Below are 27,850 nucleotides of genomic sequence, written 5' to 3'. Positions count from 1 at the left end.
CTGTAGAAAAAAAAGCTTGTTGAAGAAGAAAAGGTTTGAGCCTCCAAATCCAACTGATTTTGCTCCAACTGTAGTATCAGACAGGAAACGTGGAGAGGGAACAACATGCAATAAAACAGTTTGTTTGCCCTGCAGAGTTTAACATTCAGATATGGAAATAATAGCATGTAAATTATTTCCACCGCTCAAAGCAAGTTCAAGAAACTCCAAAAATATGGACTTTCATTAAAAAAAACAAACAAACAAATGATGCATATAGGTTTACAGTATATTGAACGTGTCATGCGTGCAGCACTCCAGAACACCAGGTGGCGCTAATGTCATTTTAGTGTCGTTGCAAACTGATGAGTAAACGCAGAAGAAAGGATTAATAGACGGATGAACGGACAGAGGACATCGATGGAGAATTGCGTGATGGTGAACATCAATTAGTTTTTGGAGTTAATTCAGTGAGCTCTGACCTCCTGCAGCGTTTTCTTACAGAGTCCGGCAACGAATTTTCGCTCAATTCCCCGTTCACCTCTCTTGGAGACCGCAAAAGTTTTTAAAAAGTTCTGTAAGTATCTGTAATAATCCTACTCAAATAGTGTGAAAGCTGTTCTAACGACTGATTTATGCTTCCTTTTTAGTGTGTTTATTTAGAAAACATTCATAGCGTTGTGCCGCTGTTAGTGACTTGTATGAATGAAGTTGTAAAAAAAAAATAGATATATTCAAGTTAGGGCTGGGCGATAAATCGATTTTATCGATTAATTCGAATTTGTACTTAATCTCGATTTGTTTTCATGAAAATCGATTTTCTTATCAACATCCGCCACCAACGCCTGCCTGCTGGACTCCCGTAGTTCAGAGTGCGCGCGCCCCCGACCCCCGTGCTTGATACACAAACAACATGGCGGCGAGCGGTGCAGATCTCACCCCGAAGAAAGGAAAGATAACTTCTATGATTTGGAATTGGTTCGGCTTTGTGGCGTCAGACACTGAACAAACAGCACCTCGCTGCAAAGTCTGTTTAAAGGCTGTCGCTACAAAAGGTAGCAGTACGACCACTTTACTGCAGCACCACAAACAGAAGCATGCTGCCGAGTGGGAGAGGTGTTGCTCCATACGAATGGATCAAGACCGCGGCAGCCCAAGCACCGTCACCAAAATAACAAACTACCGTATTGGAAACATTGACAAACTGTATCCCGTATGATAAGAAAGGAGCCCGGTGGAAAGCTGTCACGGATGCAGTCGCGATGTATATTACGAGAGATATGGTGCCCATATACACCGTGGAAAAGCCGCGATTTATTCACCTGCTGAAGGTTTTGGACCCCAGGTACGTGCTACCAGGCCGCAAACATTTTTCTGAAGTTGCCTTGCCTCAGCTGTATAACAGTACACGCCAAAGGATCGCTACGGAGCTGGAAGAAGTTCCGTTCTACTCCGCGACAACCGATCTGCAGTCCAGCAGAGTGATGCAGTTTAACGGTGCACTTCATAAGCTGAGAGTTTTGTTTGCACTTTATTTTATGTTTTATTTTTTCAAGTTGGTTTTAGAGTGCATTGTGTCATTTTGAAACTAGATAAAGCTCACTGAAAAGTTACATTGTCACTGTTTACGATGGTAGGAGGGCTTGCCATCTCTTTATTGTGGCTTGTTTATGTAACTTAAACCCCAGAAGGGAGACTTTAAACAAAATAAAATTGAAACTTGTTTTGAACTATTTCTTTGTCATCTGCAAATTGATTTTAGGTAGGGGGTGAAAAAAAAATCGATTTAAATCGTGAATCGGGATTTTTTGTGAAAAAATCGGAGATTTTTTTTTTTAGGCCATATCGCCCAGCCCTAATTCAAGTCAAAGCATGTCTCTGGAATGAAGACTAACAACAATAAAATGTCTCTACAGGCTATTTGGCCTTCTAACAGATGCATTAAATCACATTGGCCTGTATCAAAATATTTTCTCAACTTTTATCCAATTGCATTTAATAAAGGGATATTTCTCCATATTCCTTTTCACTATTATTGTTACCTGAAGTCTGCAATAGTGACCGTAAAAAAGTTTCCAAAAGCTATTTCCAAGATGGCGGCGCGTGCAGACGCAGCCGCTCGTAGCTCCCGTGTTTACGTTTTTGTTTGTTTGTTTTTACTCGTTTCCACTTTTACTTCTCTACTGGTCTGACACAGTACAGCAGGTCTGAACTGTGGAACTTTGGAGTACAGTTCGGACTTCACACACGCCCTAAACGTTATTGTGGCCGCTTACATCCCACCGCGGGCTAATGCTAAGAAGATGAACGACAACCCGGAGGCGGCCGTGATTGTGGCGGGGGACTTTAATCACGTTGAACTGAAGGCGGTGTTTCCCAAATTTCACAAGTACATAAAGTTTCCTACCAGAGACAGTAACATTTTGGACCAAGTTTACTGCAACATCCCTGCTGCTTACAAGGCTGTAGCAGCTCCACACCTGGGCATGTCAGACCACATCTCAGTTAAACTCATTCCTGCCTACAAGCCTCTGGCCTGCAGAACAAAGCCGACCACCAGGACAGTACAGATATGGACTAAGAGGCCTGCTCTGCACTTCAGGACTGCTTTGAGCTGACAGACTGGACTGTGTTCAGAGAAGAGGCAGACCTTGAGGAGTACACATCATCTGTATTGTCCTATGTTCAGTTCTGCACTGATGCTGTCCTCCCAGTCAAGACCATCACAGTGTTTCCCAACCAGAAACCATGGCTGGACAGCACAGTGCGGTCCCTGCTGAAAGCCCGGGATACTGCCTACAGAGCTGGTGACAGGCTGGCTTATAGCAGGGCTCGAGCAGAGCTGAAGAAAGGAATCAAGCAGGCCAAGCTCCAGTACAAAAACAAAATTGAAGATCACTTCAAGAACAACAACCCCCAGAACATGTGGAGAGGCATCAGAACCATAACGGACTACAAGCCGAACACTCAGCTCGCCAGCCACGACCCCACCTTGCCTGACACCTTAAACAGCTTCTTTGCCCGCTTCGACACATCAGGCAACAGAGAAGTTGCACACCTACCCCGGCTGGAGGAGCAGCACCAGCCCCTCATCCTGCAGCAGCACCAGGTGACATCCACCCTGAGGAGGATCAACACCCGCAGAGCTGCAGGACCGGATAAGGTGTCAGGCAAGGCTTTGAGGACATGCGCTGACCAGCTAGCAGGAGTGTTCCTGGACATTTTCAGCCTGTCCCTGCAGCTGTCTATGGTTCCTGAGTGCCTCAAGTCCTCCACCATCATTCCGGTACCGAAGAAGACATCCATCACCTGCCTGAATGACTACCGGCCTGTTGCTCTGACCCCGGTAATCATGAAGTGCTTTGAGCGGATTATTCTCAGGTACATCAGAGACTTCAACCCCTCGGACCTAGACAGCCTTCAGTTCGCCTACAGAGGGAATTGGTCCACAGAGGATGCTGTCTCCATCACCCTGCACACAGCCCTGACCCACCTGCAGCAGCCCAACACCTATGTCAGGATGCTATTTGTAGACTTTAGCTCAGCTTTTAACACAGTCATCCCAGACAAGCTGGCGCTGAAGCTACACGCAGTGGGTCTGCCTGCGTCTCTGTTCCACTGGATCAGAGACTTTCTCACCAACAGGCCTCAGGTGGTGAGAATAGGGAACATCACATCATCCCCTCTGGTCCTCAGCACGGGCACGCCACAGGGTTGTGTGCTCAGCCCGGCCCTCTTCACCCTGTTTACTCACGACTGTGCTGCCATCCACCCCACCAACACAGTCGTGAAGTTTGCGGACGACACTACAGTAGTGGGTCTCATCTCAGATAACAACGAGACCCACTACATCAGGCATGTCAAACTGATTCCATAAAGGGCCGTGTGGCTGCAGGTTTTCATTCCAACCAAGGAGGAGCACACCTGGCTGGAATCAATAAATCAGCTGATCTCAGTCTTCAGCTGATAACTAAGTGATTCCTTGATGTTGATTGGTTGGCCTGGTGTGCTCCTCCTTGGTTGGAACTAAAACCTGCAGCCACACGGCCCTTTATGGAATCAGTTTGACATATGTGCACTACATAGAGGAGATACGCCAGCTCACCCAGTGGTGTTCAGCCAACAACCTGGTGCTGAACACAGGGAAGACCAGGGGGTCATTGTGGACTTCAGGAGGTCCAGGAAGACTGATCACGCCCCCCTCCGCATGGACGGAGAAGTGGTGGAGCGTGTGGACAACATCAGGTTCCTGGGCCTCCACATCACATCTGACCTCTCCTGGTCCATGAACACCTCCCGCCTGGTGAGAAGGCACAACAAAGGCTCTTCTTCCTCAGGAAACTGAAACGAGCTGGACTCTCCCCTCGGTTGCTCGTCAATTTCTACAGGGCCACAATTGAAAGCATCCTCTGCCTCAGTGTGACAGTGTGGTATGGCAGCTGCACGGCACAGGAGAGGAAACAACTGGCACGGGTGGTTAAAACTGCACAGGGCATCGTGGGCTGCCCCCTCCCTGACCTAGACTCTATATATGAAGGCCGGGTCAGGAAGAGGGCGAGATCCATCGCCACAGACCCCAGCCATCCGGGCCACAGACTGTTTGTACCGCTTCCATCAGGAAAGCGGTACAGGAACATCCGCACCACCACTAACAGACTGAGGGACAGCTTCTTCCCCAGAGCTGTTAGAGCTATCACCCCCAGCAGCCCCCCACTGGAGTGAGAGACTGTAAGAACGTGAACCACTGCACACCGCACTTTACACCTACACCTCCACCTGCACCTTCTGTGTACTTAACTTTTAGGTCCACACATATACTTAACTAATTATATGCATTTTAGTATATTGGCACATTTCATTTTCATTGGCATATTTTATTGTCCACTGGTATATTTTATTCTGTTGGTACATATCACTGTGTATTTTTTTTTATTCTGTTGGTACATTTCACTGTGTATATTTTATTCTGCTGTATATTTTATTCTGTTTGCACATTTCACTTCCATATTTCATTGTTTATTGTTTAGTATATTTTATTGCCTTAGTATATTTTCATTCTGGTATATTTTTAATTGCTTTACGAATATTTTTATTGCATGCTGGTTTATTTTATTTTATTGTAGTTATCTTAATTTTATTCTTTCTAGTCTTCTTATCTTTCTTACCATCTGTTCCTAACATGGGGGTTGCAATGAAAATTTCATTGACATGCGCAATGACAATAAAGACTCTTGAATCTTGAATTGAATTGAATTTCTAAGGCTATAAAAATGTTACTGAATGATCTATCAATGCATTTCCAGCAGATATTGAAATAATAAAGGGTCTCAATGAAATATGTGCAGTGTCGCCCCTGTTATCGACAAAACTCAGAAAAAGCTTAATCAATGGCTGCAAAGGGATTTAACTTTGAGGGGCAGAATTTTATTAACTAAAGCTGAAGGCATATCCCGGCTCATCTGTGCTGCCTTATCGCTTGGCGTCAACAAAAACACAAATGCTCTTTAATAAAACTCACTATGTTAAAAAAATCAGTGATAATGAATACTATGACAAAGGTGGCCTCAACTTTTTAGACCTCCAAACATTAAACAGTACTTTCAAAATTAATTCAGCAAAAGAACAGTTAGCCTACGTGTATTAGCATGTAGATACAATGGGTTATCCCACCGGTCACTATTGTTCCTGGTGTCACCTTTGTGAGTTCTATGACCACATTAAACAAAGTTGAGTAATTGCAAATGCATATATCAATACTAGACACCTTAAACATGATGTGTACCAATGTCCTATCTTTATGTTAACATACTTTACTAGCCTTTTCTGTGGGAGCTCTGTGGGAAAAATTTGGGATTAAATGGGTTAATAAAAGCTTTGCAGAAATAAGAATTTCTCTTCTTCCTGGTCCATAACGATCCTTGACATGATGCCAGAAATCCACAGAAAGGTGGTCAGATTTAAAGGCGCAGCTTTGACAAAGTGTTTAATGAATAAGGTTGTGATTGTCCGGAGCATTGTGACAGCCACACATCAAAAACTTCACCTCAATGTTCAAGTCTAGCCTTTGAATTAAGGGGCGGCTTCTCATCAGCTGGTCTGAAATCAGTGTGGATGCCACAAAGGACACAACAGTCAAGCGCAACAACGTCGCTTCTGTGTGATCTGCCTCTCAAACGTATCATTTCATTGTGATGGTAAATCATAAATCATGAATGTTGTCATGAATGCTCAGCACCTATGAAAGTGTTTAAATGTGTGTGTGTGTGTGTGTGTTGTTCATTCTCCACCCCCAAGTTGTTCATTTCCACAGAGGTTTAATTCAAACTGGCAGGTTTTCCAGAAAGCCTGCGTCATGAAACACTGACGCACATGACACGTCAGCTAATTTTGTTCAGTGGAACAGGGTTTTTGTTAAAGAGGCATATCAGGGTCACAGATATACTGTGGTTATGATCCCATAGACCAGGCATGTAAAACTGATTCCATAAAGGGCCGTGTGGCTGCAGGTTTTTGTTCCAACCAAGGAGGAGCACACCAGGCCAACCAATCAACATCAAGGGATCACTTAGTTATCAGCTGAAGACTGAGATCCGCTGATTAATTGATTCCAGCCAGGTGTGCTCCTCCTTGGTTAGACCAAAAACCTGCAGCCACACGGCCCTTTATGGAATCACTTTGACATGCCTGCCATAGACATTTGCTTATCATTTGCGTAATGAATAATTATTACAACAAAATAACTAAATAATTATTATTATTGTTATTATAATGACCCTTAAGGGCATGAACACAGAAGGGTTTTATTTATTTTATACTGTATACTGTACATTTCAGATGTTTAAAGCTCAGGTCATTGGATCTGGTTCTTAACAGATTATAGGATTTATTGCAGGTCTGTTGCATTAGACTGCAGAGATTTTCAAAGGATCTATGATTATGAACTGTGTAGGGTCGACATGTCTGTACTTTGGTGTTGTGTTTAAATTAGCGCTGCGATGGAAATGCAGCTTCCACCTCACGAGGGAGACGAGCTCTCAGTGGTGGACATGCACACGGGTGGAGAGCCTTTACGGGTTGTCCTCAGCGGCTACCCGGAGGTCAAAGGTGACAGCCTGCTGTCCAAACGGCGCTACGTCCGGGAGCATCTGGACCACCTCAGGAGGCTGCTGATGTACGAGCCGCGGGGACACTATGACATGTACGGGGCGCTGATTGTGGACAGCGAGATGCCTGAGGCCGATCTGGGGGTGCTGTTCATGCACAACGAGGGGTACAGCACCATGTGCGGACACGCCGTCATTGCACTGGGACGCCTCGCCGTGGACTACAAACTGGTGAAAGAGCCACAGTCACCAGAGACCCAAGTGAACATACACTGTCCCTGCGGTCTGGTGAAGGTGTTTGTTGAGTACTCTGATGGTGTAACAGGAGGAGTGAGGTTTCTCAGTGTGCCGGCGTTTGCGTTTGCTACAGGTAAGACACTCAAAACTGCTCTCAGGTGTTTGTGTTTCTTTAACCCGCAGTACTGACTAAATGACCTTTCTCCAGATGTGATGGTGACAGTGGAAGGGTATGGTGACGTGACGGTCGACATCAGCTACGGAGGAGCCTTCTACGCCTTTGTGGACGCCCGGAGGTTTGGCTTGGATGTGACCAAGTCCACGACTCGAGATCTGGTGGACGCAGCCACGGCGGTGACCAAGGCTGTCAAATCTCAGGTAAGAAGATCACTCTGTGACCTGTGCTAAGTCACAACGCAGATGCAGAGTAACGCAACGGTAGAGGTAGTGATGACGGTGATGATGTAAACCTTTGGTCAACAGCCCCATTTTCTCCCCCAGGTGAAGTTGCACCATCCAACCAGTGATGATCTGGCCTTTCTCTATGGCACCATCCTCACCGATGGCAAAGATAGTTATTCCTCTGATGCCACTGCCAACATCTGTGTGTTCGCTGATGCTCAGGTATTTTACTGATCCTGGCCCTGATAAAATACCACCTCGTCATTTCACACTTCGCCGAGGATAAAAAGTACAGAGCAGACACTAGCTGTCTGGTTTGTCTGTGTTACCACTCGTTACCTGGTTTAAACAGGTGGACCGAAGCCCCACTGGTTCTGGCGTTACAGCACGAGTGGCTCTCCAGCATCACAAGGGTCTCATCCAGCTGAACCAGACCAGGATGTTTCAGAGTGGAGCCACCGGATCCCAGTTCACTGGGAAAGCTGTCGAGGTACCACAGTTGGACGCTGCGTCAGGCTTGGGGCCAGCTTAGAAACTCACTAATAAAATGAGTAACAATGTGTTAAAGACTCCCATTTAAAGCCCTGGTAATACAATAACAAACAGTAATGCAGTTACATAGTATATTTAGTGTAATAAATGAATGCAGAGTAAACAACTTTGAATATTCTAATATGAAGTAACATTAATAAATAGCTGCTATGTTTAACTCTGAATAGCCTGCAGCCACGGACAGAAGAGGAGACTGTGAGTATATGTGTTGATAAGATGTTGATAGTTAAAGGTTTATGAGTTGACTGTCACAGTCCCAACGTGTCATCAACCAAAGGTCCAGAGCTCTTTGAGATAAAGTCCGTCTGTTTGTCTCCTCAGCTGGAATCAGTCTGTTTAAAGATGTAACATGTAAGAACTGGCCGCCTGCCAAAGGTCACTCACAAATCACCAGAGTAACTGCTATCTCTTTGCTGTAGCTACTAGCTGTGCCACAACTAGCTGCTTCAGTAGATATCACAATACATGGACGTCTCAGACGTAATGTCAGAGCTGTAACCTCTTCACATTCTGATGTTAGTTCATGTTTTGGCCATATCTTACACGTTGTACCTTTCACAGATAACACTGTGTGAAGAGTTTGTTCTGAAACACTGCAGAAACACTGTGAACTGTGCTTTTTTTCAAAAGCACCGAAGAGATTTGTGATACTGAACGAAAGACATATTTTCACATTTACATTACTTTAAAAGGCAAATCCACCTGAAAATAGATTTTCTTTATACTGTTTTATTTTTAGGATGGTGAAGTTGCTATAACAGGCTCAGCTGTCACTGTGTTAAACTAAAACATTAGATCATCGAGACTTAAATTAACAGGTGGATTGACATTAATTAGTGACTGCAAAATATGTTTGACATGTTACATGTTGTTAATATAAATGAGTTTTATTTGAAATCACAGCTGGGGTCAGTTATTGAAGAAACTGCTATTATACAAAGTCCACCTGAGAGACTTTTACCCTCCTGCAGTGTGAACTGTTAAACATAACCTTCTGTTGGTGTAGTGCAAAACAACAGCTTTTCTTATCCTGGTGACACATGGAATATTATTTTTTTTCCATCGGAAGTGACTTAAGTGATGAGGCTGCAATGATGAGGTTTTGTCTTTAACAAAGAAAAAACAATGTACAAACCTCCGTTCACAGAGGTGTTTGTGATTTTATCCCGTTCTTTCTGTTCAGGAGACCAAGTGTGGAGACTTCAAGGCTGTCGTGGTGGAAGTCGCCGGCAGAGCTTTCTATACCGGAGTTTCACACTTCGTGCAGGAGCCAGATGACAAGCTGACACACGGTTTTCTTCTGAAGTGAGCCTCAATTACATTTTGTTTTGAAACATGGTTATACGTAAAATAGCACTCCAAGATATTGGATCCATAAGCCGTGTTCTTTGTAAGAGTTAATTATGGCCTGATTTAACCTGACCAGTAAATGAAGAAATAATGTTTTAATTTCACTGTGGGTGGAATTATCCACCATTCATGAGGACTAACCTGGTTTAAGAAATAGATTAATTATGATGTCAACTATGCATTAGCAAAGTAAATAGTAAAGCAAATAATGTGATTTCCTTTTTTCATTTCGTTTTCATTGAGTTTAAAGAGCTGTTAAAAATCGATTTGCTGACTTCACATTAGAGTGCAAACATTTGCAGATTGTAACATCAGAACTTGGTACATGTAAGAGAGTCAGGGGGAGCGGGTATTCTGTACAGTAGCAAATGCTGACCACTAGATGGCACTATGAGCCTGGCTGCTATCAGGGCCATTGAAGTTAAAAGCTAAACAGAAACGGATTCTTCCTTCATTTCTCTGTCCACTGGTGCAAATAAACTAGTTTTTAACCCAGAGTAAATGCTGCATAAGAATTCTTTTCAGTGCACATGCTTGTTAACTGATTAAAAAAAACTCATAACTGTTTTCTCCCATTTATTATCATCAGGTCATTTTACAATGGAAGGCAATATTTAAATTATAAAAGTCCAATGGAGGTGTTTGACACTGGATGGATTCACACAGCTGAGGGGACAAATTAAAATTAAAAGGTTTCACATCCACATGTGATGTTTTCTAGAAGAATAAAGACATCACATGTAGATCACAGAGAGTTGAAGCTTTTTTTTTTCTTCTCTAGTGTAAATCCAGCCAGTGCACAGAAAACGTTTCATCTATTAAGAACCTAAAGGAGGACACTCCCTTCAGAGGGGGAAAACAAGTATATTGCATCTATTGGGTATGGTTTTAATGGCATTTAGCATAGTAATTATGAATTTATATGTGCATGTGTAACAAGCACGCAACCTTATATATAGATACATGTAATCTATGACATGAGTGTCCACACTTGTTGAGAAATTGCAGATTAGGCCCAGGCCTTTGAGAGTACCCACTCAACAATTAAAATCAACAGCGTTAAGGCCAGCTCTTAACAGGAAAGAGTTCAAATAAAACATACAGTGATCAGATACATAAATGCTGCACGTCAATAATGAGGAATAGAAAAGAAGCCTCTGCCTCTCAGCTGCGTCACTTGCAGTGGAAACCACGTCAGTCAAACAACGCAGCGTCTCGGTCCTGTGATGCTTCTGACTGCAAGAGAGCGGCAGCGTCAAGGCAAAGCTCAGATTCAGTCTTTCTTCAAAAACCATCTCTTGGACAATTCAGGCTTGTGAAAGCAGCCCCTCTCGATCTAAGAAAGCGGTCCGTACAAAATGGCCCCTTGTGTTTTTAATGGAATCATCTTCCTGTTTGGTTCGAGCATCAAGCCCTGAAGGAGTCTGCTAGCTGCACATCTGTGCATAGATTCTGACGTACAAAAACAGCACAGAACGGGTTCCTATCAAACCACTGTGAGCATCTCTTATGCCTGGAAGGAAATTCTTCTCCAGTGGGAAATAACATTCTGCTCCAAACATCTGACCAAACTGACCCTCCGGTGGGGAATTATCTGATTTGGTCGTTAATAACAAGTTTTGGCTTCTGCTCCGTTTAACATCTAAATCTCAGAGGATGAAAGGTGTAAAACATGTTGTGCTGTGTGTGGCTCTGCAGCGATGAAGCCGAGCTGGGTGGGAGCGGAGGAGGGTGCAGAGGAATGTGGATGTCAGTTTGACCCCGAGGGAAACTAATGATGAGCGGGGGGGAGCGGGGACGATGACCTCAACCCCGCTTAGAAGTTGAGCTTTGTGACCGGTCGCTCTCTGCTCGAGTCCGTGGTCTGGCTGTTGATGCGCTTGCGGTTGCGTTTCATCTTGGACAAGTCCTTGTCAAAGACCTCGCCTGATCGCAGTGCTGACACCAAGTCGTCAAACTCGCCGCCGTCGTCCTCCCCGTTTGCCTTCGCTTTCCGGGCCTTTCGCTCCTTCTCCCTCTGCTCTTTCAGCTGGTGACACAGAAACAGAAATTATTTTACTTCAAGTAAAGAATTCCCTCTTAAATTATTGACCTTTAAAAAAAAGTTGCCATTTTGGGATATGCACGTTTTCCATGTTTGCCTTTGTTGAGAAGATTGATACCATTCTAAATCTGAGCTGCAGCCAGCTGCCTCTTAGCTTAGCTTAGCATAAAGACAGGATGCAGGTAGCCTGGCACTGTCAAAGGGTAACACAATCTGTCAACACCCCAGAAGCTATTTCTTGGCTGGGTTCACAAATTCCATTTTTACACCTCAGATTTTCAATGGATTAAACAAACAAGATATGACGTGATAATTAGTGAGCCTTAGAGGTGCTGACAGGTGGATTCTGTGGCCTTCAGAGAGAGGCAAGATGGCTCTCTCCTTGTTTCCAGCCTTTGTGCTAAGCTAAGCTGCTGCTGGCTGAAGCATTACATTGAAGATATCACAGTGGTATCGGTCTTCTCATCTAACACTCTGCAAGAAAGCCAATAAAAGTATTTCTCACAACGTCAAACTATTCCTTTCAAGCAAGACAATGTAACTGCCTAACAGAGGCCACTGTGGCCCCAACTGGGTATTACAAGATAACGGCAAATTGAATTTCCCTTCAATTCACGAGATTCTCTTGAGTAAATTACTTTAAAGACATCAGCAGGGCCTCCTACGAGTTTGAGATGCCAACCATGTGTTCACAGCGGCCCCAGTTTGACACTGTTCCAGGACTTTTGTTGCATCTCATTTCCCATTTCTCTCTCTCTTCTCAATTTCTGTAAAATCGACACTGTGTACTATCTTTACAATGTGTACTTTGTAATAAAACACAGACAAACTGAGGCTGTAGCAGCAGAACCTGAGTGCACTAAATTAATCAAAGGGTCATTTTATTGGTTATTTTGTGTAATTAATCTTCTTTGAAAAGTCATGTAGTCTGACTTCTAGAATATTTCAGATTATACTCGATAATCCTACACTCTAACAGTGTTTCGAGGATCATATGGAAACAGGGAACGATCACATACCTGAGCTTCCATTTTGGCCCTGCGCTCCTCCTCCTCCTTGCGTTTTCGCATGTTCTCGTTCTCCTGCTGAGCATCAGTGAACGACTGCAGGAAGTTGTCGAAGATGCCAAAGAACTCATCTGGCTGCATCTTACCGGGATCCTCGCCGAAGTGCTTTAGTGCCCTCAGGAACTATGGGACCAAAGAGGAGGGGGCACACAGAGAGGGGCACATGGAATTAGATTTACAGCAGGACCCAGTAGAACCATGTTTTATTCCGTCTTTGACTGTTTTACAGGAGACTCGTTAGGTCTCAGCTCTTTGAAATAAGAGCAGGGCACCAGCAGTCGGGCTTTGAAGCCCGTGCTAACCCAGATCTGACCGGCTACTGATTATAGCCCAGGCCAGAGACTGGAGCCAGAGCCCAAATTAAGGCAACGTGTTTGTCGAGTATTTTTCACAGTATGTTTAAAAGGAGAACATCCAGATGTGAGATCATGCTGAGAACATATACCTTACACGATGTGTATGTTAACAGCAGCTCTATCCGTGACACGCAAACCCTACCAGGTGGACCAAAGATGCAATGAACTTAAATTTCTTTTTCTGTTCTGAATGTGCATGATTCCTGTGACAAATAGGTAAAAATGGCACTTTTTTCTTTACATCTTAGTATTCTGCAACAATTCCATTACACACACACACTAACACACACAAACACACAAAACAGAAGCAGGAAGCTGTTTAAACCGTGTCCCTCTGTTTCCCAATAATGAGCACAGAGGACCACTGTAAACACTCTCAAATATTTAACTGTGGGACACCGTAAATGATTCACAGAAACTAATGGTTGCCATGTGACCAGCGGAGCACTTGGGTCAATGTAGCAGACACACTGTAGAGCGAAAAACATGCCGAAGGTAAAAGCGTTTCCTGTCCCGCACCAATAAACGTGGACAGATGACAGACGCATAAATTTAACTTCGGGGTGTCAAGCTCTCCTTAGAAAGGTGAATATGTTTCGGTTTCTGCTGGTAAAAAAACAATTTCCTTTAAAATGGCTGCAAAATTCAGACTTTCTTCTGTTGCTATAGCCTCTAATTTTTAGAAGGGCCACCCGCACAAAATGTAACAGTAAGTTTGACAAAAGCATTCGCAAAATAATATGTTAGGTTGGCAGGTGCGATCAAGGCCAACGTCCATATACAACGCTGAACATAATGGTGTAAAATAATATCCATCTCTCTGTTTCTCTCTTGACCTCCACACATGGCAACAAGCAGGCTGACCAATAAACCGTCAGAGGAGCTGCAGGAGGAAGCTGAAGCAGTTCACTCCTGCTGTTAGCTTTGCTACAAAGGTGACTGATGAGGTCAGCAAGGCGTGTAGAAACAGCTGTGCCGAGAGGAAATGGGATGAAAGCTTTCTACAAGTGACAGTGGTGCTGCTCGGTCTGCTCAGACTATGACTTACCAGCTCCTTGGCCTCAGTGAGAGAGTCCTCCACATCGGAGAAGCTGAAGCTGGCCACAGTGATGAACTGACTCACCACCGACACAAACTTATCGCCCAGCTCCTGCGGCCGCTTCTTCTGGTATTCCAGCTCCTATGGGCGAAAATGATCCGGGCGAGGGGAATTGGGAAGGAAAAATGAAGAGCTGCAGTAGAGCTGCGCTAAACATAGTGCAACAGCCTGACCAATAAATAACATGTATTATCACATAGATCTTTGTGACTCACACTCTCCACACTTTTCAAGCCGCTGCGCAGGTTGCCGATATCTTTTTCCAACTCGGTCATGCTGCAAAACACAAAGAAAAAAAAGTCGTGGATTAATACAAAATAAAAAGCAGATGAGAATCAGGTGTATGTCAGGCAGCAGGTTCTCTGCAGCGCCACCTACTTGACTTTGGCTGCCTCTGAGATACTCGCCAGTTCCTCCTGGAACATCAGGACTTTGGGGTATTTCTTCTCCAGGATGGTGATCAGATAGTGCAGGAGAGTGATGTTTCTGCGAACACAGAGACCAGCACACACACTGAGCGAACGTGCCATATGTGCGATATATTGCTTTTATTATGTAGGTTCAGATATGAATAAACCATATGGAGTTTCATCTGCGTCACATTCCCTGTTCCAGATGTGACTTTTATAGATTTCATGCCGTTCTTTCTGTTACTCCCTACAAGTTTTGATATTACGAATGAAAAATGTTCTTACTTGTCGATACTGGATTTGGTATCAGCGATCTTGTTGAGTGAGGACACCTTGAAGCCATAAGCGTTCCCCCTCTGACCCTTGTTCATGAAGTTTCCAAAGGCCAGCACCACCTCCAACAGCTGCTTCAGGTTTCTGTTGTTTAAGATCTCCTTAGACGCCTTAGCCAGAGCTGAGACACCAAAACATGAAGAAAATACATGTTTTCAGGTGTCTGATATATTTTTAGACTTAGATAGCTGGCACATCATTGCCATGGCAAGTGTACAAGGTAAAAATACAAAACATTAGAATTTTAGACATTATTTAGGATAACAACATAGATGCTTTGAAAGAATACTTTCCTTAATTAATGAATTCATCTGTTGAAATCTGTTTTCACAGTAAAAACAAAATGTTTGACTTAATGTCACTGATGTATAAAACTATGCAACTTTTCGCACCTTCAACTTTGGGTTTCAGCTCAGCTATCCTCTCTGCAAACTTCTTTTTGAAGTATAAAGACTGCAGCCTCTGCTGGTAGTGGTTTATTCTGGACAGGATGGAAAATGCAAATCAGATGAGGGTAAAAATAGTCAAAAAGAATAAATTATAAACAGGGAAATCCACACATTTGGACAAAAGCCACAAACATGGACATTATGCCTGAGTAAAATGAGGCCTAAGCCTGCATGCTTATTTAAATGGAACATATAAAGTTTGAGTTGTGGTAATGAAGCTTATTTTTGGCAGCGTTCTTGATTTCAGCTTCTAAACCACCAACTCTACAGCTAATGAATGCCACAGTGACATCTGTCATGGAGTCCATTCTGTAATCAAATGACAAAAAACTGCCAAACTGCAATAAATCATTAAAAACAAAGATGATTTTTTTGTTTCCTTTGTTCCTTTTATCCTCCAGGACTTTGTTTACAAAACTGCAACACAAAACTGTTATTACATTATGGACCCTTTTCATTCACCAACACAATTTAGAAATAATGATTCACACAGACAGCTATTGTTCCCTGCTCAGTAGAAACCCATGTGTCATTTCATTTATCTGCTCTGACAAACAGGAAACAATGGCTATTGTTTCTCAGCAGGTCTGATCTGCAGAGCGCTGCACTGACCTGAAGCTGTCAGGTCTGAGGTTAGTACCTATTTAATTTAGAATTAAAAAGGTAACAGGTGAGAAAGAGAGACTAAAGTACCTGCTCATCTCATAGAGGAAGCGGTCGGGTTTTGCCATTCTGTCCAGCTCATGTTTGTGCTCCTCCAGCAGGTCCACATCGCTCTTCTCTGGGACAAACTTCAGCAGCTGATTGGGCGCGAACACACTCTTAGCTTAGCATATAAAAACTCATTCATCTGTATCATACTGGGTGATGAAAAGGGTTGAACCTCTGCTAACACGCTACTGCAGCTCACTCTCTCTTCAATGCAAATCGAGGCTTTTTTTATCAACAAAATATACCGTTGTGCTGCTATGACGATGTACGTCACCCAGCACACCTTTTCTTTTTTTGTTTTGCAAAGGCTCCACAACCATAATAATGTGTTGAGGTTCGTACTGACATGCATTACTTCACTCTACAGAGAATGGAAAACATCCAGTCACTAAATGAAAGCACATTTGATTCTTCATGTGCTGTTGCTGCACCCATTAGTGTGTTTCTCCTCTACCCCCTACCTAATTTTGGAGGCCTGGCTTACTCATTTTAACTGCAGCAGTAATAGGCTACGTCTATGTTTCTTTTTCGTTTGTTTGTTTTCGATGCCTGTGTGTGTGTGTGTGTGTGTGTGTGTGAATTTAACAGTCAAATCTTAAGTGGTACCTCTCAAATACACTTTGTGTTGTTTTCATTTACGATGTGTCGCTACATTATGATCTTTCCTTTCTTCCTGCTGACCAGCTTTCACAGACACTCTCCCTGCCTGAAGTCTCTGTCCTGCACATGTGTGCATGTAAAAAGTCAACTATAAGCCTGATTTCCTGTGTTCAAGAGTTCTCCAGGAGAAAATCTACCAGAGGAAATCCAGTTTCTCTCATCAACAACCCTAATTACAGTCACCAGGTTTCTCATTCATGTGACTTTTAAGAAATCAGCTTACTGGAGAAAGCCGACTGTAACCTGGTGCATGTATAAACACACTGAATGAGAGCTGCTGCTGCTGCATGCTGGAAACCTGATGACGCACCTGCTCCAGCATGTCTTTGGGAAGGTCTTCCTGTTCGTCCATGGTTAGAATGGCTCTCTTGATTTCCTCATTTGAAAGCTTCAGCCTGCAGTACACAAGAGATGAGTCCATTGAATAAATATATCATAGCCTGTGATGTGTCAGTAATGTTTTTTATGATATGCAATCAACCTACCGCGAGAGGAGGATGTTGCAGTTCTGAGCTCGACGGCCATCAATGACCGACAGCTCCTTGACCTTCTTAGAGCTCAGCATATCTTCCTCTGCCTCTTTCTGTGAGCACAGTGATGAAGAGGTCAGAGTGCAACAGGCTATTCAAACATGCACAGGTTAGTTTTAGTAACAGTCACCCACAGACACCACAATGAACATGACACATGCCCTAAACTCCCAAACAAGAGAAAACACAGTACAGAGGTTTTAAAAATCAGTCCATGCAAATACGACACAAATTGAAGTGACTCCGAACAAAAGGTTGCACAATCTGTTGGACACACATTAAGTAAGAAGACGTAGCTGTAAGTACAATAGGACACGACGTATAACAAGTAAATCTGAATGAATCCACGAGGAGCGACAAAAGTTCCAACCTACTGTACTGTTAAGTGCACTCACCTGTTTGCTGTTATTGATCATAAAGAAGTCCTAAAATGCAGGCAAGAAGCAGGGAAGATGTAAGCACTCATTAGAATAAGTAAAGCAGTTACGTGATTGCAGCCCATAAAAACAAACAGCAAAACGAATCAAAGCTCATTCAGCACTTAAATGCCAATGGATACATCAGTAATGAAGTGAGCAGCAGTGAAGCGTGAGTTGTTCAGCTGTTCTATACGAGCTTAGAGTTCACATGCTGTGCACATATGAAATCTGTCGAGTGGGTCTTGTTTTTGTTTTGTCATCTTCTCACTTAAACTAATCAGGCCAAGCCGAAGATCTAACGTGTTTGTGTTCCAATTAATTCATTTTCAGTCTTTTTTTTTAACATCTTTTATGTGGAACACATTATGTGTGTTGGACATGCCGAAGGTCATGTTTGGAGCAAAAGTGCCTGTTGACATCTGTAAGTTTGAAAAGACATGCTCATTCCCCTCGGTACAACTAATGAAGACACTACTGATTGTGAATAACTAGTAACTAAATTTATCAAAAACTGAGGCAACGAGAGGAAAAAAGATGATTCTAAGCAGCTAATTCATGCGTTTTCAATCACATTTGGCAAAAAAACACAAACAAAAATGGCAAAAAATAGCATTCCGGTCAAGTGTAAGAAGGCGTTTAAGATGATTCAAGCATGACATTTTTGCCTCTAATAAACCCCCAAAATCTTTCTGGCAATTCCTCCGTGCTACCTTTAATTTCTCAATTTTTTTATACTTCACACTGACTTTTGTTTTGAAGCAAATTATCTGACCTCTCCCCTTCTCTCTCTCCAACCCTGCTTGAGAAATGAAAAGTTGCAAAATTGGAGAAATTTTGGAATATGCAAGCCAGCTGAGCCCTCTGCCACCCTCTCAGTCCACCCCCCCGATACTCTCTGGCACTAGACGGCAACATTTGGTGAGTTGGAGAGATGAACTGCAGCATCCGCAGTACCTGCTGTCTCTGATAGGCCGAGAAGGTCTTTTCAATGTCATCCAGGTCCAGGATTTTGAAAACCTTGGCATCGTCCACATCCATCCACACAGTGCCGTCCAGTTTATTCTGAGTGGAGGAAAAAAAGACTTTTACATCTCGCATTCTAACACAAAGCCTTAACATATTCAGCTCCTGGCGACTGTTCTCACCTCAGCTAACTTGGACCAGTTGAAGGATTTGAGCGGATTGGATGGCTGGGGAATGTTCTTCTTCTTCAGGGATGGTCCTAGGGGTGCTCCTGGCGGGGGAGGGATACCTCCGATGGGTGGCCGTCCGGGAGGAGGTGGGGGTCCGCCTGGAGGAGGGGGTGGGGGAGGTGGAGGGGGCATCATGCCCCCAGGAGGAGGCGGCGGGGGAGGTGGGCCCATACCTCCAAAGGCTGGCATCGGTGGAGGAGGCAGGGGAGCACCAGGGGGACCGGGGGTGAGGGGAGGCCCTCCAGGAACAACAGCTGCCTGTCTCTGTGGGGAACAAATCAGACCGGGGAGATTTACAATGCTGCCGAGTTTCTAACATTACAGGAGAATACTGCTGATTTGTGCCTTTCCATGATCTGTTGACCCTAACAAAAACACAGAATATCACCAGCCTTATCCTTTACATTTTAAAAGAATTTAATACTTTATGCTTCTGTACAAATCCCAGAGGCTGCTTCATGTCCTATTATACTGGTTCCAAACCTGAGGGGCCGGAGAACGATTAAAAGGATATGAATTTTTGTTTTGTTCCTCATAAAAATATCACACACTTTCACCTCTTCGGGTTTCTACAATACCTTCAAGAGAAGGTCATAACCTGTGACAAGGGGTCATAAATCAAAAAGGGTGGGAGTTACTGTCCTAGAATACCACTGTTTGGGGGTAGAGCACTTAAATTATCTGCTTCTTTCAATGCTTACTTTCTCACATTAGATAGTTTATAGGTTTCTTTCTTAAACTTGACTTAAATTCCTCTTTGCTCTTGAATTTATTTCAGGTGTCAAAATCTTATACATGTAAAAAATGAATTGTCATTGATGGGTAACTAGTGTCTGGGGCGACAGTTACTATTCTCCAACACTTTGCAAGTTTGTTCAGGCAACAAACTAAAGTAACACTTCTGTCTCAGTATGAGACAGAAGTGTTACACGGCTTTTATTTTTGCATTTCAGCTCCTAACAGCGGGATGATTATAAGCAGCTTTTATGTGAACTCATCCACTGCTGGTTGTCAATATCCAACATAATATTCATCCAGGCTGCATTTTAAGCTTATTATTAAGTGACCCAGTGAATATAAAGGACGACATACGGTGCTGAGTTCATGCAGTCGGGCAGTGAGTTCGGCCACTTGCTGTTTGACATTCTTGTGCTCGGTGCTCTCCCTCTCCAGCTTCTCTTTCATTTTGTTGAGCGTCTGCATCATGTCCTCTTTCTCCTGAGTCTTTGCATCACATTCACGCTCCTTCTTCTCAAACTTCTGCTGCAGCTCGTGGTGCTCTGTGATGGGAAGTCACAGAGATACATGTTCATCGTACTGAGTTGATGTAAAACATAATTTTAGTTGGCAACCACCTTTAGCAAACTTCATCTCTTTCAGGTAAGTAATTCATAGTTTTACAAACCTTTTCTCATTTTCTCTGCCTGCTCTTTCCACTGTTTGACCTCATTTTCATTGACAAGCCTGCAGAAAGGACGAAACACATAATTAACTACAGCGTCTGCATGAGCCACTCCAGTCATTGTTTTTTGAACATAAAAGGGAAGCTATTTTTGAGCCAACACTGTTGAGCACATGGCTGTTTAACAGGAACACAAACACTGGCCTCCATTCTTCGATCTGGCAGCAGCGTAATCTGTTCCATGTACTCATTCATGTGTCAGAGGAAATCAGAGGACTCACATCCGGACAACGTTCTTCACGTTAAAATTCTCCAGTGGTGTGACGTCGGGGTCGTGACCTTTGTCATTCTGCAAGACCATCTGCTGGACGATACGATCCAGCAGCAGCCAGTACTGCACCGTGTTACCGCTCCTCTTATCTGAGGAGAGAGGAAGAGAGAGTTTCCCATTAGCCTGCTGGCTGGAGATTTATTATTCATCTCAGTGATTAGGATTAGTATCTCCATTAGTACAACCCAGATTCTAAAAGAGTTGCAAAGCTGCTCACAAAAAAATTTAACTAGAACGCAATCATTTGCAAATGAAATGAAAAATAATAATCAATGCATCACATAACATTCAGTGATATTATTCTGATTCCAAGTGCCATCACAAGCTTGCACTTTATGAACTCTTGTGTATCACTGCAATGCTTGTATTCGCGACTGAAGTGCTAATTAAACTCTTCTTGCCTCGGGAAAGTAACTGAGACTCATTAAAAAGCCACTTAGAGGGGAAGGTGGGCATTATTGAAAAGAGCTACTGCTGCTGCTTGGTGGCTCTTTGTTGTCTAGTCAAATGACATGGCAAAAGCTCCTTTTATGTGTGACCTGATGCTTTTTTTTTTTTTGCATCAAACTAGAATTATCACCTTTTGGTTGTATGCCTCTGCCAACCAGTCAAGCTGCAGTTTATATCCATGTCTGTCTAGACTCATGTAATACATGTAGTGAAGGAATTGAATAAAAAGTATTAAGTATACTTTTAGCCGAAAACATATTGTCATGTATGATTCCAGTGAATAAATCCCAGTGAGAAACACTCTGTCTTCACTTAGAGGCTATTTCTACAGAGGAGTACAGAGGACTGATAGAGTGCTTCATCACATGGTGCAACGTCCGTACGGACAACCAGAAAAAACATAATGCCTGCGGCCACGGCTGTCGGCGCGGAGGCATTAATGTAAAGCCAACAACAGTAGCTGAGTATTCAGTTTGGCTGGGAAAGTGCTTATCCAGTTTCTGGGCTGACTAATGTGGACAAAGTCAACATGTCTATCTTTTTGGCCAGAAACCAGAATGTACAGAAGTACTATGTATTTTGTGGGAGTCGTACTACTACCACATTTGGAGCCTCATTATACTTGAGGATATTTTAAATTCACTATAGTCTTTCGCATTTCTATCTATCTCATTTTCCAACACAAAAGATTCTTACTCTGTTTCTACGCGACAGTATTTGTCCAGTAATGAATTATCAAAGACAGACTCACGTGGCATGAGGAGACAGTGATGAAGGACAGACATAAAGTGCGGATATGCGTCAGTGTGGTTCATCTTCTTTCGGATGAGATCAAAAACTTGGGTGGCACTTTTGGTGTCTATATGTACCTGGAGCAGAAGAAATATATTATTGCAAATTATTTTACAGTCACAAAAAATGTGATAATAATTTCAGGAAAATAACTTTTTTCCCCCTTACCGACTCAAACCGTTTTGACAAAGCCAGCTCATCTTCGTTCCGCAGCATCTCAAAGTAGTCTAAATGCCTGAGAGTTTGAAAAGAAAAGACTGGATAAGAGAGGGGGCCTGCAAATGTGATGCACTTAACACGTCAGGTTGTTGGACAATCTCTGTTGTCTTGCCACCTGATTTGATGTCGTTTAAATTACATTAGGAATCAGCTGTTTTTATGCATGACTAAAAGGTCTATGGATTTGTGCATTCAGAAACATTCCTTGATTTCACTTTGTTCAGCTACTGCTCACAAAGCAAGTGAAATCTTTCAAAACGATAATATTTTTTGGGATTGGGACCTTTTTTTCCCATTCCATCTCACCTGTCTAATGTGGAGTTTTCATGAGAACGTAGCTTATCGATCACAGGCTGGATCCCCAACATGAGGAACTCATATCGTAGGTGGATACGGAATTCCAAACTTGTCTGTATTTGGGAAGAAAAGCAGATAACAAGGGATGGAAACAATGCTTTAGAGTCTACTGAGTGAGTGGCTAAGGGGCATGATGACCTTCCAGAGTGAGAGGAAGCATAAAAACTGTCTGATAATTCACCTCTCCAGCGCCTTGACTCAGCACGGCGTTTATAAAGGACATGATGGCTGTTTTCAGGTTGACCTCATCTCTGTATCGCCCCGTACTCCGGTCCAGATCGTTTATAAGTGTCTGCAGGGCGACAGGTCATTACAGGTGATAAATATCTTCATGCGATGTCGCTTTTAAATGACTTCGCAAAAGATTTGAAACCCCAACTGTGCACTTGCTCTCACCCACCTGGAATCGCGTCCTCTCGCAGGCAAAACGTTGATAGTGCAGCATGGCCTGCAGGATTTTTTTGTGCCCACCAGGCACCAGGCACACGGCGCCCATGATCTCCAACACCGCCACCTTGGTCTTGATGTTCTCCGTGGCCAGGCTCTGAGCGATGATGTTGATGCTCTCGGAGTGAGAGAGGACGTGGGCGCGGCCCTGCGAGTTGTTCATCAGAGCTTTGATGCAGCCAATCAGAGACGTGTGGATCTGAGATTCTGTGGTCTCGTAGTCCATGCTCTTTAGGAAGTTCAGGATGCATGTCAGGCCATCCAGGTCGATAAAACGAGTCACGAACCTGAGAGGAAAGCAGGCACAGAGAAATCATCTGAGTTTAAGGACAAAGAAAGACTAAAGACTAAATGTGTGTATGTACATGTATATCCTACTGACATAAGCACTGCAGTGACCTTTATGGCCATTCAATTCTTAAAGGTCTCATTTACATACTGTTGTGAAGAGCAGTGACAGACAAGGTGACAGGAGGTTAAACAAAAAGAGATGTGATTATAGATGACATTATACTTTAAGGACAGGAAGGAGGAAACAAAGACTGGACAGAGTGAGATGAAGGAATTGTCCACCTCATGGGTTGTGTCCTCAGAGCAGTCTTCAAGCTCTCTATGGTTTTGTTTCTCTCTTCCTCGTCTTCTTTCTCCAGAGCGAGGAGCGTCTTTCTCTGCTCAACAGAAGATTAAACACCATAAAGATCTGAGTCTGATGTCTGAGTAACAATTCAAAGCCAAAATTAAGCTACTTGGTTGTTTCCCAAAGATTTACACACACTCACATGGCAAATTAATTCCCAGAAGGCGAGTTACTAGATTTAGTTTTGTGGTTTTATTTTGACAAACTGCCAAAAGATGAGGTTTGTGGGTTCATCTGAAGCCGGTATGTGTCGACACCAACAATCATAGTACTTTATCATTCAATGACAATGTTCTGTTGTGTTCCTATTAGAATGGTGAAAAGAACACTTTTAATATCTGAATTAAAAAATATATCATATTATATATAGAAATGTATATATATATATATATTTCTTGGTTTACTACTGGCTTCATTTAGTTGAAAGTCTTCATGTAAGAATTACAGATTTGTCTCAGAGGGCTTTAATCTACCCAAAAGAATCAATAAAGCTCATGTTATAACTTACAGCTGCCATTGAATTGAGCTGATCAATGTAGTATTCTGGCCAACTAGTTGCACCTTTGTTTTCCTCTTGTTCCTGAAAAACAGAGAATAACAGAGATTGAATGATGCTGTGCAGTGATCCAGGTTGATTGTTTTTCAGGGATATCACATAATGATGAGAGAAAACAGAAGATGAGCGAAGCTTATTGGAAAAAGATGTGTGTTTGTGTTAAGAAGAAGAAGAAGCGACTGGAAGTTAAAAAAAGGTTACAGAAGAATGTCGTCTTGAAGGAAATATTTCAGAAAGTCACATGAAGGGACGAGTTGTTATTTGGTTCATGTCATATGTTTGACTACATCAAAGTGGAGCTACAAACCAGATGGAGAATGTCATCAATTGGCTTTGAAAGACATGAAACATACAAAAAGCAACAAACACACGGGCAACAGACGGTCCGGGGCCTAAATAGCCAAAAGCCAAAAATGGAGCAGGAACTCAAAGTAGGGCGACACAGATATCCAACCCATTTTATCATCGAGCGCTTCACTGAGTTTCAGGAGATGGTGAGAAGTGCGGAAAAGAGAGCACAGCTGCTTGAGAAAATCTTGAGATTAGCAAATGAATGTTAAAACTGTGGATTAAGGACGTGGCCTGATTTATGCTGAGATTAATCTCCTGACAGGCAGGTTTGTACTACAAGTTAAAAAAAAAAAATTACTGCAAGACATTTCTTAGATGATTTAATGTTCTTACTCAAGGGCAAATACCGAGGAGAAAACGACTTGACCATGAACTTGGCGTGTACATAAAAGGCCCCCCGGCTTTCATTTTAACTCTCACTCCATTAAGCACAAGTGAGCTGTGGCCATCAGAAACTAATTGGGCGTCAGTTAATAAAGAGGCCTGCAGAGACTTGGCTGCTCCGACAGAAACTGCAGGGCCTTGGCTGGTCTGCAGGGATCGTGCAGCGACAGGAAGATCTGATCCTGCTGTTCCACTCAAGACCGGTGCCAGTTTGACCAGGCGGGTCCTGGAAGAGGTTCAGTCCATTAGTGGAGCGGGTGCAGAGGTGGGACCACTTCCCGTCGCATCTTAAAGAGCTCATCTTTCGACTCGGAAGTCAGCACTCTTCAAACGCTGAGATGTCTCCAGTTTATTTAGGGTCACGATGAGAGAGAAATGTGGGGAGTGTATATTTTCCACATTTGAGAAAGTAAAGATCAAAGACACATTAGGAAACAGGAATCTTGGTTTTTCAGGGGTCAAGGGACAGCCGGCTTGAAAGAGAAGTTACAGCTCTGTCCTCTCAGATTTTTTTTTTTAATGAAATTTGAAACCTAACTACAAAATCCCTAACAGCCAGATCAGTAAATCTGCTTCTTGGCAGATGATGTAGCCTAAAAGAGAGCAGACAAAAAGGAGGAAGAAGATTGATTCTCTGCAGCATGATTTCATCAGCTCAGGTGCCTGGCCAAACCAAACAGCTCAAGCTTTGCTGCTTTGACTGACTTATCTCGGTCAGGCCCAGCCCGGCTCTTGGAGCCAAGAAACGGCTGTCGAAAAAGAGCGACCTCATCACTCGCGGGCTCAGAGCGCCCTGATAATGACCCCACCTTCCTCCTTATCATCCTGCTCTGCCTCACACACAAAAGCTGCACCTGTGGAAGTGAAGCTTTCCTGTTTGCCTTGGACAACCGACTGCTTCCTTTGCCTCTGTTCGCACGCGCACACGCGCACGCACACACGCGCGCACACACACGCGCACACGCACACACACGCACACACACACACACACACACACACACACACAGCGCTCAGATGCTGAGTTTGTATCTGTCTGGGAGCCTGCTGCCGAGTCAGCAATATTGATGCCTTTTTGTCACTCCTTCCTCCCCCCTTCTGCAGGTCGATGCCGCACATAAAGATCTGGTTCCATCAAATCCGCCTCCGCCTTCACACCAACACTGAACAACTCTGCATGATCTCTAGAAAGCTGAACAGACGCAGAGCAATATTTTGGGGTTTATTTTCGAAGCGCCTTATGTGGATACTTTGGGCCCCGAGACTGCTCTTAATGAGGCCACTAATTGGGACACAGTAGAAATGAGAGCATACACCGTGCTGTTTCCATTTCCACTTACTTCGCTCCATGCCTTGTTGCTGCTGGCTGGTGGATGGTGTGTTCACCCAAAGTAAGCCAATAGTGCATCAATACTAGCTGAAAATGAATAATTCATGTAGATGATGTAGATTCTTGGGCTTCTTATCATATTCAATGACATAAAAATACTCAAACTGTACTTTTCTGCATTAAATTGAGTTGTCGCCATACATGCACATTATCGGCTAACACGCAAATATTTAAAGGAATATTTAAGCATTTCAGGAAATATGCTAAATGAGGAAGGTAGAAGTTAGATGATAAGATTGACGTCATGGTAAATATGATAGCTTAGCCAGTTATCTTAGCTGAGCATGAAGGCTGGAGGGAGGTGGAAACAGCTAGCGTGCTTTCGACAGACCTTCACTGTACACTGACATGTAACCTGTCCATCCGTCACACTAAATCCCAACACTCCTCACCACCAGTTTGTAACCGGATGTAGGAAAAGCTGAATAAATCTGTCTGCACATTAGTCGGGACAGGATATCAGACCCACTCACCCACAGCTACCTACGGCCTTGACAAACACTGCTGTAAAAATGCGAGGGCACATTCAGCGATAGCTGAAAGCTCAACTGGAGGTAAAACTAGACCAGGCTCCTGTGATTTCCTGCATGCAGAGGAAGGAATAATATGCAGGGAATGGAAGAACAGCTGACAGTCCTTTCATCATGAAGACAAGACATAATGACATATGACACTGTCACAGAGTGGCGGAGTATGTTGTGGCTACTCTAATGCTTTGATGGGACGGGTATATCATCTAAAAACAGAAATGGCATGATTAAATCCTCCTTTTGAAAGGAATGGAAAGGTGCCAAGCTTTTTTTTTTTTTAAATCAGGGAGGTAAATCAAACAATAAGACAAGAGCCTCATAGTCTTTGGAGTCACAAGACACAAGATAGTACTTTCTTCTGAATTCTACAACAGTCATGGAATATATTTCAGTACTTCAGAATTCCTGACACAGCCTTCTCTGTTAGTGGATTATCTAATAGAACAGGCTGAATTTAGCCGTCGTCTTACTCCCTCTACATATCCCTATTTTTATATCCACCTTGTGTAACATCCACTTAAGTGAGTAATCCATGGTGGAGCTTTGATGAGACTTATTATGTGGTGATGAGGAAAGTGACTGTGAGAGTGAGGGAACAAAGCTATTAAACACCACTCTTGCTGGTACTGGGGTGATATGTTTTAAATGTTTAGGCATTTACTGTGTAAGACTGTTTATTATAGGTTAAATAGTAGCATGTCTTTCATTACAATACATTGTAGTAAGTTTATACTGTTTTATGAGCATGATGACTGCTAATGGCTCTCTATTGTTTACACTGGCTGCATGAGTAAGTGTATTGTTTGTGACTAAATGTGACTCTGAGCAGCAACTGAAGCCCTCTATCTCTTCAGCCAAAATGTTCGTAATACCCCTCATACCAGGTGTGTCAGGTCCAGTGCAGAGGCCTCAACATTTTAACATTTAAAGCATTAACTTTAAAGCTAGGGTAGGTGGTTTATTTTAGTAGCATTTTTTGTTATATTTGTTGAAATTCTCTTCAGATCTTGACAGCAACTAATACATAACATGTTTTGCACAAATGAAATGACTGGATGGTGTACTTGCCAGTCTAACTACTGTGCATACCTGTGCACTCATTGACTGGAGTTT

At 43.2% G+C, this 27,850-nt stretch overlaps 2 protein-coding genes across 4 annotated transcripts in view; one reads left to right on the top strand and one right to left on the bottom strand.

Moving 5' to 3' along the window:
* The first annotated feature begins 390 nt into the window (after window positions 1-390).
* LOC121621622 (trans-L-3-hydroxyproline dehydratase) lies at window positions 391-10,108 on the top strand. 2 transcript variants are annotated; one of them, XM_041958131.1, is made up of 6 exons: window positions 391-556; window positions 6,968-7,452; window positions 7,528-7,697; window positions 7,821-7,943; window positions 8,074-8,211; window positions 9,457-10,108. In XM_041958131.1, exons 2-6 carry the CDS (start codon window positions 6,975-6,977, stop codon window positions 9,580-9,582), a joined length of 1,035 nt encoding a protein of 344 aa, XP_041814065.1. In that variant the 5' UTR covers window positions 391-556; window positions 6,968-6,974; the 3' UTR covers window positions 9,583-10,108. The 2 variants fall into 2 exon arrangements, with proteins under 2 accessions (XP_041814065.1, XP_041814066.1); XM_041958132.1 differs by lacking the exon at window positions 6,968-7,452.
* Window positions 10,109-10,186: 78 nt separating this feature from the next.
* Window positions 10,187-27,850, bottom strand: part of LOC121621621 (disheveled-associated activator of morphogenesis 1-like) — a 49,002-nt gene continuing 31,338 nt past the window's right edge. Inside the window, exons 4-26 of one of the 2 annotated variants that reach the window (XM_041958128.1) lie at window positions 24,038-24,109; window positions 23,466-23,560; window positions 22,846-23,179; window positions 22,627-22,737; window positions 22,395-22,498; window positions 22,038-22,104; window positions 21,829-21,946; window positions 20,578-20,716; window positions 20,300-20,358; window positions 19,987-20,174; window positions 18,847-19,158; window positions 18,656-18,763; window positions 17,678-17,707; window positions 17,238-17,335; window positions 17,063-17,147; window positions 16,075-16,181; window positions 15,325-15,413; window positions 14,885-15,053; window positions 14,568-14,675; window positions 14,405-14,465; window positions 14,139-14,270; window positions 12,687-12,857; window positions 10,187-11,652 (exon numbers count right to left, since the gene is read on the bottom strand). In XM_041958128.1, coding sequence (XP_041814062.1) covers window positions 11,440-11,652; window positions 12,687-12,857; window positions 14,139-14,270; window positions 14,405-14,465; window positions 14,568-14,675; window positions 14,885-15,053; window positions 15,325-15,413; window positions 16,075-16,181; window positions 17,063-17,147; window positions 17,238-17,335; window positions 17,678-17,707; window positions 18,656-18,763; window positions 18,847-19,158; window positions 19,987-20,174; window positions 20,300-20,358; window positions 20,578-20,716; window positions 21,829-21,946; window positions 22,038-22,104; window positions 22,395-22,498; window positions 22,627-22,737; window positions 22,846-23,179; window positions 23,466-23,560; window positions 24,038-24,109 — 2,970 coding nt within the window. In that variant the 3' untranslated portion in view covers window positions 10,187-11,439. The remainder of the gene's footprint in view (window positions 11,653-12,686; window positions 12,858-14,138; window positions 14,271-14,404; window positions 14,466-14,567; window positions 14,676-14,884; window positions 15,054-15,324; window positions 15,414-16,074; window positions 16,182-17,062; window positions 17,148-17,237; window positions 17,336-17,677; window positions 17,708-18,655; window positions 18,764-18,846; window positions 19,159-19,986; window positions 20,175-20,299; window positions 20,359-20,577; window positions 20,717-21,828; window positions 21,947-22,037; window positions 22,105-22,394; window positions 22,499-22,626; window positions 22,738-22,845; window positions 23,180-23,465; window positions 23,561-24,037; window positions 24,110-27,850) is intronic. The other variant, XM_041958130.1, reaches the window with a different exon arrangement.

Source organism: Chelmon rostratus, chromosome 18 (genome assembly GCF_017976325.1).
Source record: "Chelmon rostratus isolate fCheRos1 chromosome 18, fCheRos1.pri, whole genome shotgun sequence".
NCBI lineage: Eukaryota > Metazoa > Chordata > Actinopteri > Chaetodontiformes > Chaetodontidae > Chelmon > Chelmon rostratus.
The sequence above is the reverse complement of the archived record's forward strand: the minus strand, read 5'-3'. Positions and strand labels throughout refer to the sequence as shown.